This window comes from Microplitis demolitor, chromosome 5, assembly GCF_026212275.2.
Source record: "Microplitis demolitor isolate Queensland-Clemson2020A chromosome 5, iyMicDemo2.1a, whole genome shotgun sequence".
NCBI lineage: Eukaryota > Metazoa > Arthropoda > Insecta > Hymenoptera > Braconidae > Microplitis > Microplitis demolitor.
In genome coordinates, this window is record NC_068549.1 from 22256946 (window position 1) to 22269540 (window position 12595).

Consider the following 12595-nt stretch of genomic DNA (forward strand, 5'->3'; position numbering starts at 1 on the left):
ATCGATACGCACCGAAGCTCGAAAATCACGATCATGATCACGGACATAAAGAAAATTTTTTTTTTCCTCTCAATAGACAACTGATTCCAGTGTCTGAAGAAAATGGAGAAGAAATAAATTTAAATAATTACGATCGTCCACTGGAACATAATTTCAAAGTTACACAAAAAAATTACCCTATTATGTATTATTTTTACCCGCTTACGACTTATCCTATTAGTATTAAATATTCAGTGCCTCTGCATGCTATTATTAGTCATATTGCTGATAACAATAATAGCCATGAATATTTTAAATAAATTTTTTTTTGTCATTGCCAAGTTTTATGTAATAAAATTATTTTTTAATAAAAATTTTTGCTGTAAAAAATGAATAGTGATTTTTTTTTTACTTTTGGTAATTAAGATTTTTTTTTTAGTGATTACTCAAGCTGTGTAATTTCAACGCGGCAGAGCGACATCTACTGCGTGAGAAAAAAATTTTTAGGCACTACTTTAATCATTTTTTTTTATGCACGTAATTAACGGAGACTTTTACAGTTGATCAGTGAATTTTCACTGATGGTCAATTATTTGACTCTAATAATCAGATATTTTTTTTTATGGCCAGTGATATTTTTTACTGATGATCAGTGACATTTTTTACAGGTGATCAGAGATATTTTTTACTGATGATCAGTGACATTTTTTACAGGTGATCAGAGATATTTTTAACGGATGGTCAGTGATATTTATTACTGATGATGAATGATATTTTTTACCGGTAATTAGAAATTTTTTTACGAGTTACAGAGATCATTTTTACTGATCATCAGTGATGATTTTACTGATTGTCAGTGATATTTTTCACTGATAGTCAAATTGAAGGTGACTTAAATTCAAAGATATTTAAATTTATCGTAAATAAAAGTAAAAAATGTCAAATTACCGTAAAAAAAAGTCAAAATCACTGAGGGATTGTGTGATCGTAATATCTTGTTTAATTAATAGTAATTAGTAATCAGTAAATGTAGTTTATTAAAATTCAAAAATCCTAGTTGTTTAAATTGAAAAAAAAATTAAAACCGTTTTTATAAATTAAAATTCGAAATTTGTAATTAATAATTAATTAAAATTTAATTATTTTTTATTCAATTTCAAAATCGACTGACCAGTCACGCCGAGTCTATAATTAAAAATTCTTCTAATTATCATTAATTTGTATTGAAAAAAAAGTCATTAATTTTTATTGTATAATTAAAAATTTAAAATTCATAAAAGTAATAAATAAATAAATTTATTATGAAAAAAAAATTTAACAACCCTGTGTTAATACCGGTAGCCAAACACCTAGCGGATTTAATTGTTCAATAAAATTGATAGAAAAAAAAAACTCATCTATTTCATAAGAGCATATGTTCGCTTCCTATACTCGTACCGAAGCAATAAAAACATGAATAGATAAAATATATATTAATATATTTATAACGCACATATGATTCGACAAATGAAAAATGATAGTCCGGAAATTCTCGTTTATTATCCCGTTCAACAGGTCTTCCCTCCAGTTTAGTTCCGACAATCCCTTTCACTCGTTAATTAAATCACGCACTTAAAAACTCAACTACTTGATAATAATCATAATCATAATCATACTCCGCAATAAATATCCCTCGTCAAAATAATCCAACCAAAAATAAACAAATTCTCAGAATCTTATGATATGACATAAAAAAAATCGCCGACGTTAATTTACCTCGGTCATGTAATGACTCTTTTGTTACTCAATAGCCAGACGGAAGTGGACAAAGAGTGCTTTATCATCGCGATCTAATCGAAAGTAACAACTGCCAAGTGCCCAAGTAGTATCACGTCATTCTTTCATTTTAAATTGCACTTTCTCTAAAACTATAGAGTCCATCTCTCCATAATGCCCATAGACATACGTGCCAATAACACTAACAATATAAAATTTAGTATACAATCACAATATCTAGGTCTGAAATTTGCAAATGCAAAATACCCCCATGAAAAAAAAATTAGTGTTGAAGAATAAAAAATATATTTTTAAAAAATAATTTTCGGTTGATTTTTTTATATATTTTATGTATTTAAAATGTAATTTAAATATATACAAAATATATCAGAACACATAAAAATAGATGGTTCTGAAATTAACCGGTTTAATAATTTTTGGATTTTGGAAAAAAGATAGATAATAAGAAAAAAAATATTTGAAAAAATTGCACTTGTAGCTTTTTTAATTTTTGACATGTGCATATTTTTAGTTTTTTTTTTTTGTTTTTGAATTGAGGTGCTAAAAAAAATTCAAAGATTGCGAACTGTCTGCTAACCATGATGATAAAAATACATGCATGAAAATATCAAAAAAATATATTAAATATATATGTATGAATTTATGAAAAAATATGAGTATGATGATATATAATAAAAATATATATATTGTTAATATATATTTTTTATATAAATTTTATATATTTCATGCGTAAGAATGTAAAAGACAGACAAATTTAAAATTATTAATAAATAGAGTAAATAATTAATAAAATAAAATTTTGAAAAAATGGGCATTTAAAAAATTTTCAAATTAATAAGTGCATTTTTTATAAATATTTTTTTTTTAATTATTTATAATTTTAAATTTGTCTGATATCTGTTACATTCAAACTCATTATATTTTATTGGTAAATGTTTTCACGGGGGTAAAAGTCCAATAAATGAATCCCAGGATTAATAAAAAAATTTTTACATAAATTATTTTTGTTTTTGCATCGCTGCCCTTCTATACAAAAAATATATATCTACTATTCCTCTTCCGCTTAGTAAATAATTTATACGAAACAGTTATACACACGAATAATTCCATTCAAGTGTAGATAAAAAGTATTTCCGGAAATATTTAATCAGCTATAGTTCATAAGCTAATAAATCTTAGCTTCATATATGTATATATATATTTTTTGTGGTAACGTAAATTAATATGCTTGTTAATCAAATTATAGAGGGATTAGATCAGACTGGACATTAATAGTTTAAGGAAGTCTTCGATATTTAATGTCTGGGCAATGCTATGGTTATCGAATTGATGATTCGATTAAGAAGGAGCACATGTTTGATGTGTGATTGTGCGCTTGTGTGCGAGTGTTTTATTACTGGCATTGTACTGAGGGTAGAATGTGTTGCTTGAAATGTGCTGTTATCATATGTTGTTAACACGCATAAAACCAAGTGTTTCACTTTCAACAAAACCGGCCTACCGCGGGTACTAGGATATTTAGAGGCGGGGAAAGCTGTACTTGGGTATATATAAAGTGGATTGTATCCGGGGGGAATTATTACAGTAAACTCTGGAGTACTGTAACATTACAATAAATATTTAGTCATGAGAGTTTCGGTAAGTTTTTATTTTTTGTGTGTGTTAGTTTTCAAAATATTTTTTTTTTTAAATGTGGAAAAATTTTTTTTCTTGGGCAGAATATTTTTTTTTTCTTTCATTTTGATTTTTGAAAGTGAGAGTTGATTTTATTCAAAATTTTGGAAAAATTTATTAAAGTGAAATTTATTTTTTTTTTTTTTCTTTCAAAAATTTTTCAAAATTTTTCAAGATAACTTTAGATGTCGCATGGAATAGTAAATATTCAATTATTTTGATATTTTTCAGTAAAAATTTAAAAAGTGCAGTTTTTTAAATTTAAGACACTTTTTGATGTTCTTTGGTGATAATTTAAAATTTAGTCTCTAAAATAAAATTTTTATTACAAAATTATCTTCCATTTGTAATAAAATATCATCAAAAATAAATTCAAGTGACAACCATTCGATTAAAAAAAATTTTTTGGATTTTCAAAATGATGTTTATTTTAAAAAAAAATATAAAATAATCTAATCTATTAAAAATTACAGCTCGCATTACTAGCATTGCTGCTAACAAGCAGCGTGAGCTGCAAGGAAGATCTCAAAGAAAAAGACTCAGAAACCGCAGAATCTAAATCTGTTGAATCAACAGACTCTGCGGTTGAAAAAAAGCAAGAGAAACGCGGCCTTTACAGTTCAGAGGGTAATTACGGAGGCGGATATGAAGGACTCTTCATGAGTACTGGTCATGACAGCTACGAAGGTGGGTCACACGGGCACTCATTTGAAAGCCACTCATACCCTCATCACGAAGAAGCCAAAGTCAAAGAAATAACGATTGTCAAGCACGTAAAGGTGCCTTATCCAGTCGAGAAGAAAGTCCACTATCCAGTTGAAAAAGAAGTGCCTTACCCTGTAAAGGTTCCAGTAGCCGAGCCATACCCAGTTGAGAAGAAAATTCCAGTTCCTTACAAAGTATACGTCAAAGTGCCTGTACACATTCCCGCGCCTTACCCCGTTGAGAAAAAAGTCCACTATCCAGTCCACGTTCCCGTGGAACGCCCAGTTCCCTACAAAACTTACGTGCCAGCTCCTTACCCAGTTGAGAAAAAGGTCCACTACCCCGTGAAGGTTCCAGTTCCACAACCGTACCCCGTTGAGAAAAATATTCCCTACCCAGTCAAGGTTCCAGTTCATGTTCCCCAACCATACCCCGTTGAGAAACCAGTTCCTTACCCAGTCAAAGTGCCCGTAGACCGGCCCTACCCAGTCCACATCATCAAGCCCTACCCAGTACATGTCGAAAAGAAAGTTCCTTATCCAGTTGACCACCCAGTGCCTTACCCAGTCAAGGTCCACGTTGAGCGACCAGTTCCCTACCCAGTTGAAAAACCAGTGCCCTACCCAGTAAAGGTCCACGTACCAGCTCCTTACCCAGTTGAAAAGAAGATTCCGGTACCAGTTGAAAAACCAGTGCCTTACCCAGTTAAGGTCCCAGTTGAACGTCCAGTTCCGGTTCACATTACCAAGCACGTCCCCTATCCCGTAGAAAAACACGTTCCCTACCCAGTAAAGGTACCAGTTCCCTACAAGGTCGAACACCACGAGCACGTCGAACATCACGAACATCACCAACACCACGAGCCCGAGCATGACTTTGGCGGAAACTCAGATCTTGGTGATCATGGAGACTACGGCGGACACAATTTTGAGTCTCATCATAGTTATTAATATTACGCATTCAATAGGTAGTTATTAATCATTATTAACGCAGTTTTTTTGTAAATCTCTTTTGTATGAAAATAAAAACCAAAGAACTAATCAAAGGCCTTGTTGATCGATCCCAAAATTCAAAATCCTTAAGCTAATTTATTAAGTAATAGAATTAAGCACTCACCGAACGTAGGGAACATTGGCAGGAATATGATACTTCGAGCCAGGGTCGAAATCATCTTCCGATCGTAAAACGGGAGGTTTTATTCCCGCATAGAGCTCCATCATTCTGTGCCAATGACAATTGTACTCCTCGCGATTGACGATTCCACGGAAGACGTCATACCGCCAACGATCAACGGCGATGCTGAATGGTAGCAAAGGCAATTTTTCCATCGCCAACGAAAACAGATAATTTACATCTGCCGCCGGCTCATCGATGTATTTGTTCGCCAGTCCAAGGGTTTGGAGATGACGCGGCGATCCAACGCTCAGAGCGACAGCCTCTCCGACGGCCTCGTGAAAGCCTGCGAATTCAGTTTATCATTTTTTTGTTTGTTTTATATTTGATCTAGAATATTCGTAGAAATAGTCTTAATTAAAATTTATTATGTTCAATTATGCCGGAAGACTTCCTACAGTAATAACGTGTGAGTTGATTGATGTTATTGTGGTTGTATTGAAGCTGTTCCGGTGTATGGAGAACATCCGCGATAGTGAAAGTGAGATAATTACATCGCGTAATATAGGATCTAACGCACGCGTGTATACTTAGTATTATTTTTTTTTTTTTGGTACGCCTGTGATTAAATGCCACGGCCGGATGATTAATTAGCAGATCATAATTCCGGATGTAGATTAAATGATATTTGTTTATTAATTTTATAAATCTCTATTTGCTACTTTGTGTTAAGCTTTGCTTAACCAGATGTTATACTGAGTGATTGTATAATACGTAAAGAGATTTAAGCCGGAGCAATAAAATTATAAATGCAGTAATTCACTTGGAGCGTATCGCTTATTACTCACTTTCAAATTACAGTGTGGCTAAAAGGTTTATCTTCCGGTTTCCTATTTATTGTTGGTCAGTAAATATATATGATTAATTACATATTTATTGGGCGGATAAATAATTAGGACAGTATTAAGTAACAGACGAAGATGATAAAATTCGAAATTTGAAAGAAATTCTTACCTGGATTAGCGCCATCTCTGAACTCACGCGGCAAGTGGCTGTAGTGTAGGAAGTACTGAATGTGCGCCATTTCATGGTGGACAGTTATCAGATCCTTCATCGTTACTTTTGTGCACATTTTTATTCTGTTGGAAAATTTGTGGTTTATTTGAATAGTTCACTCGAGGGGTTGATAAAAAAGTATGAATAGAGAAGATCTGATGACTTGCCGATAATCTACGCGGTTACAAAAGTCCCAAGCGGAAGGTTGACAAATTAATGGCCGGTCACCTGGGTCGACGAGTATACTTCCCGACCAGAATTCCTGGGGCATTGCACTCAAATTTAGTGATAGATAGAATTCTTCTCCGATACGGAACATATCTATGGGTGTGTATCCCTGTAAATAAATTTTCAATAAAAATAAATAAAAAATTTGTAAAATCCCTAAGTGCGCACCTCAATCACTCATAATTATTATTTACCTAAATTATCAATTTTATTTCTTACTTTCCAGTCTTTAAATTTTGAATTTCAAATTTTTAAAATCTCCCGCCTTTTTTTATTTAACTCTACTGTCGCACTAGTGCTGCTGCCAGTAGTTAGCGGAGAAAAAAATAAAAGAGAATACTAGTAAAAACAAAATGGCTGCCAAATTTTTTACTTGAGGTGTGCAAAAAAAAATTTATTTTAAACTCAGAGGTTGGGATTTTTTACCTGCGCTTGCATTTCTTCCGTAACATCCATGTAATATTTTCCAGGATAAGGAGTAGTTATATCAAGAAGATTTGTCCAAGATTGTCCCCATACATTTCCTTAATTAATTTTAATTATTAATCACTAATTAATAATTTAAATTCATAGATGAAAAAAAATAGTTACCAAGTATATGAGCAGGAAGTGGAGTATGTCCGCCGATTCTTTCAGGCCCATAGAGATCGCGAAGCTTCTTTCTAACGTATGCATGAAGTTCTTCGTAAAGAGGTCGGACACTTTCCCACACTTCATCTAATTCTTGCTGGAAATCCGGCGACTCGTATGGGAACATCCAGTAGTCTGCTGCGTCAGTAAAATCTGCAACAGTTAATTTTTTTTAATTAAAATAATTCAAAATTTATTAACATAGAGTTTATATTTAAATATGAGAAGTTTTTATGGCTTACTATTTAATCTGGCAACTTCATTATTCAAAAAGACTAATTGACTATAGAGGTCACGGATTTGCGAGCCGCTTCGTCGTCGCCATTCCACCCACACCCACTGTAATTCATCCCAGTCTCTACTTTTGGCCATTAGTTTTGATATTTCTATAAATAAACGGTTTAAATTATACTATAAATTCACTCTCATATATATATGTATATATATTTTGTAAATAGTTCATTTTTATTTATTCAACTTGAATTATTTTTTTAAATTATACAAGATTTTCACACGGTACTTAGTTACGCATTAATTGTTCAAAACTAAATTTGAATAATTATATATATTAAGTAATAAAATTAATAAGAAGGTGATATTAAATATTCAAATGAAGTTTATTAAAATAATGGTTAGTTGAGCATAATAACAAATTACCATTTGAATTGTAATTTTCTTTAAATGCATAATTGTTTGTTACTCATTGTTGCTAACTAATTGCATGCTATTAAAAATTTTATGCAATCAATTTATGCAAATTCTATAATTAACTATCCGTCCTCGGGTAAAAAAAATTCGTTCGAAAAATTTTTCAAAAAACTCATAATAGTAATCTTCGAAATTCGGGAAAATTCTGAAGTTTAATTTAATCATTTTTTGGATTTTGAAAAATTTGGAAAAAAAAAAAAGCAAAAGTTAGACCTTCTATGAGATTATTTTTACTAAAAAAATTTGGAAAAAGTACTGAGATAACTTTTATTTCGCAGGTCAATATATTTTTACTAAGAACCGATTAACTGCACAAAGTTCGTGAAGAGTCAGACCCCAAAATTTCGAATTTTGCGTTGTAAGCTACTGTGAGACCCAGTAACTTATCTCTGGCCGCGAAAATTTTTTTTATTCATGAATTGACTTGATTTTACTTATTTTTGAACCTCGGAATGAATTAAAATTCATTTCGGAACAATGGGTCTCCAAAAAGGAAAAATTTTCTCAGGATTAATGGCTCAGAGGACGATTTTTGTCTTGTACACTGAAAAAAATAATCGGTAGCCACTACCGATTATTTTTCGGTAGCCGCTACTGATTAATTTTCAGTATCAGCTACCGATTATTCGGTAACAGCTACCGATTATTTCGGTAGCCATTACTGATTGGAAAAAAAATCGGTAGCTGTTACTGAAAATTAGGTAAGTGGTACCGAAATAATCGGTAGCGGCCACCGGTTGCCAATAGGTAGCTTCTACCGATTTTTTTTCAGTGTAAGCTACTGTAAGATGCGGCAATTAAATTTAATTGACTTATTTACATCCCCTAAATGCTGTCAAATACATTTGGGAGCAACTGATCCCCGAAAAAAAAATTAGTGAATGCAGGATCACCCCAACAAGACCGATAAAACCCTATTAACCAATAAAACACAAAATTTACCTGGATACAGTCTTAATCCACATCTAAATGGATCATTGTGCGCGCAAATAGTCGCCGAATTATAAATAGCCAGCATATCATTAATCAGTCGGTTATACTGAAACAAGAAAAATGTAATTTATTTGAGTGAAAGTTTTTACGAGACTGATAACAACAACATTAAAATAATTAAGCCTCCTCGGCCTACGCATAATCTTAACATCTTGTCACGCATCACTGCGTCATACATATTACATTATTATAAAACATATTCTATAACAAAACTACACCTTACACAGTATTCTCATTCTTTGTAAAATAATAATTTTTTTTTTTTTTTCATATTTTTTAACGCGTATTCTATACACTCTCGTATTTTCTCATCGATTGTATAAGTAATTACTTGTCGGTTTATTTTAAATCCTATTCTCCATCATACTATATATATATATATATATATATATATATATATATATATATATATAAATAATTTAAATTTTGAAGACACATTCTAAAAACAAATAATATATTTAAATATTATTCAAATACTTTATCTTGTTCTATAAACGTCATTATATTTATTTTATTATATTTATTTACATATATGACTATAACTATTAAATATTCTTTAGTCTGTTCAGCATTTTAAAATGCATTTAAACGATCTTCACAATAAATTACGTAATCATTGGGTACTTAATAATAAAGGTCGGGTGGTAAATCACTCAGAAACGTGCTCTAGTGAGGTAACTATTTTCTATACATATATATATATATATAGTCAAAAAAAATTTATGACAAAAAAAAATAGCATAAATTATGTCCATTAATTTTTTTGAATTTTTAATGGTTGACATTTTTTTATTTTTTTAGAAAAAAAAACGATTTTATGAGTCTGCACTTAAATTAATTAGTCCGATAGTTGACGTATTTAAAGTACAGAGAAATGACCTACTCAAGGTAAAAGAGTCATCAGTGTCAGTAGTGTTCGTTGTGGTTGAGCGATATTTCTTACATTTCTTCACTGGTATTGTGACCTAGTTCTACTAGTTACGTTTGACCTTGGTTACACCTTACATTTGTATTAAATATGTGGGAAATATTTTAATTTATTGTTGTTGTTATTGTCGGTATTTAAAGGAAGATAGAATAAAATTGTTACGTAAAAAAAAAAAGATTTCTTGGCGCAAGAATTTTTTTTCTAAGAAAAATGATTTTGATTTCAATTTAAAATCCAAAAATTTTCGCGCCAATTCCTTTTTTTTGTAGTAATTACCCGGTCTAATTGGTCGGGTGGCAAAGCTGCTGGGCCGACGATTGATAAATATCTCAATCGTCTTTGGAGGACTGGATCACGTTGATTGGAGACATCTAGTTTGTTGATCAATTGCCATGCGCCATTTTGAAATTCTGCGTAATCTCGTTGTGCCTCTAACTGTAAATATAAATCATTTGATATTGTTAATAGAATAATTGTTTTTATTTTTAACAGGGGGTGGGGGGGGGGGGGGGGGGGGTAGTAGCCTGGTTATTGTCCTAGAAAAAAAAAAATATATATAAATATAATAGGCCACTTGAATGAATAAAATATTTAAAATCTTAATCTTGAATTTTCATAACCGATTTTTAAAAATTTAAAATGAGCGCGTAAAATTTTTTTATTTAAAAAAAAAAAAATGAAATGAATTTTGATTATGCAAAATAGTGATTATAAAAATGAATGACACGCGACGAGCATGTGATGGTAACGATTACCGAAATCGCGTAATGTAACAAAGTAATGAAAAAAAAAAAAATAATTTAAAAAAAGCCACATCTTTTACCGGCGAATATGTAAGCAGTAAGTGGTTGTCTACTGAAACTCTTACTCAATATTTTAATCGCAATGGGTTTTGCCGACACAACAATAGCACCTGGGAACATTTCCCGTATCAAGACGCACATTAACGTATTGTCATTCTACACACGCCCTTTCTCGTGCATCATTCGACGTAAAGCTATAAGACTATTCACGTGGTCATACTACATATATACATTATACATATATAAATATATATGTATGTAGAAGTATTTGTAATTCTCAAGTTATGCATTTGCCGAGAAATTTCACGTGGTAAAACGCAAGCGGCCAATCAATCTCGTGAATCTGACGTCGGAGATGAGGTCGAGGATTTTTTTCATTATTATTGTCTATACAATATTATAAAAAAAAATAATAAAGTAAATTTTGCAAATTCATTTTTATTATAAATTTTTTCATTTATTTTCGATATTAATTTTTGCTCAATTAATTTTATTTTGGAAATTAATAGATTTTTATGTATTTCCTGTTGGTTTTTTTAAAAATTATGAAATTTATTTTTAATTGCAAACTAAAATTACCAATTCAAATAACCAGCATAAAAAAAATTTTTGAAAAATAAAAAGTAGAGCAATTACGAAAAAAAAAGAAAGTTTCTCATGTCTGAAAATACAGATAGCGATAATCTATAATTTGATATGATTAGTTTCTAAATAAAAACCTGGTGGTCGTATCAGTTAAGAAAATAACGAACTGAAAGGTATCGCGTGAGATACTAGCATTAAAAAATAATAATAAATATAATAATAATAATAATAATAAAAATCGTGAATTGAACGTATTCAAGTCATAAATGAATCAGGAAAATTTTTATCATCTTTAATTATTAATCTAGTTCAAGGAATACAATGATATTAATAATAATCAACATCCTTATTGACTAGCAATATAATTTTTTATTTAATTAATTTTTATTCAAAAAGTTCGTTTGAATTTTCTCTTAGTCGGTAAGGAAATTTTGAAAATATTTATTTTAATGATCGCGTGTTAGCGTATAGAAAATAAGGGCTGTAATTTTTCATACAAAAAAAATTTTTCCAAAAATTTTCAGGTGTTTCCAAATTTGAGAAAAAACTCAACTTTGAGTCGATCATTTTTAGAATTTTTATAAAATTCAAGTAGGAAAATTTTAGTCTAATTATTTTTGTTTTAAAATTTTCAGAAAAATTTGAAAATTACAGAAATAAAATTTATTGGGGCGAAGAAAAAATTTTTGCCTCAAAAAATCCTTTTTTTCTGTGTACTAAGTTAAAATTTTTCTTACCCTCAAATTTTTTCAAATTTTTAAAAATTATCAACCCTAAGTTGACTATTACAATTTTTTTTGAAAATTTTGAAATTGAATTTTTTCTCATGGATTATTGTCTCATATATATTTACTTAAATATAAATAATAAATATGTGAACTTACAGCTTGAAGTTGCGAGTATTCATTAACATTAGTCTCATAATTCCATTGAGCGGCGACATTATTGCTGCACCTTTCTGCACCTTGAAAATCCAATCGCGCAAGGACATTTTTATAATCCAAGTCATTTATTCTAGATCCTCGATCACGTTGATTATAGGGATCTATAGATCCACGATCACGTTGATTATAAGGATCTGAAGATCCTCGATCACGTTGATTGTAAGGATCTGAAGATCCTCGATCACGTTGATTGTAAGGATCTATCGATCCACGGTCACGTTGGTTATAGGGATCTATAGATCCCCGATTACGCTGATTATAAGCGTCTGCAGACACGCGCTCATCTCTTAGGGGAGGCAAATCCAATTGACAAGATACGAGTGATAATGAAAATAACACGAATATCATACACGTGGATATCTGGAATAGTCAATAAAGTTTATATATATCATAAGTGTCATCAACCTCTTCCATTTATATAACTTTCATTCGACCTTTAGTATTTTAGTTATTCATTACTACCCTTGTCATGT

At 30.8% G+C, this 12595-nt stretch overlaps 2 protein-coding genes across 3 annotated transcripts in view; one reads left to right on the forward strand and one right to left on the reverse strand.

Moving 5' to 3' along the window:
* LOC103572600 (angiotensin-converting enzyme) overlaps window positions 1-12595 on the reverse strand; it is a 51683-nt gene that overhangs the window by 22852 nt on the left and 16236 nt on the right. For both annotated transcript variants that reach the window (XM_014444574.2, XM_014444573.2), the window contains exons 2-10: window positions 12063-12482; window positions 10067-10225; window positions 8812-8908; window positions 7404-7547; window positions 7123-7314; window positions 6958-7055; window positions 6471-6640; window positions 6262-6386; window positions 5251-5593 (exon numbers count right to left, since the gene is read on the reverse strand). In XM_014444574.2, the coding sequence (XP_014300060.1) occupies window positions 5251-5593; window positions 6262-6386; window positions 6471-6640; window positions 6958-7055; window positions 7123-7314; window positions 7404-7547; window positions 8812-8908; window positions 10067-10225; window positions 12063-12470 (1736 nt within the window). In that variant the 5' untranslated portion in view covers window positions 12471-12482. The remainder of the gene's footprint in view (window positions 1-5250; window positions 5594-6261; window positions 6387-6470; window positions 6641-6957; window positions 7056-7122; window positions 7315-7403; window positions 7548-8811; window positions 8909-10066; window positions 10226-12062; window positions 12483-12595) is intronic.
* Window positions 3367-5088, forward strand: LOC103572599 (uncharacterized). Its single transcript, XM_008551252.1, has 2 exons — window positions 3367-3393; window positions 3903-5088. The coding sequence occupies exons 1-2, from the start codon at window positions 3382-3384 to the stop codon at window positions 5082-5084; spliced, it is 1194 nt and encodes a 397-aa protein (XP_008549474.1). The 5' UTR covers window positions 3367-3381; the 3' UTR covers window positions 5085-5088.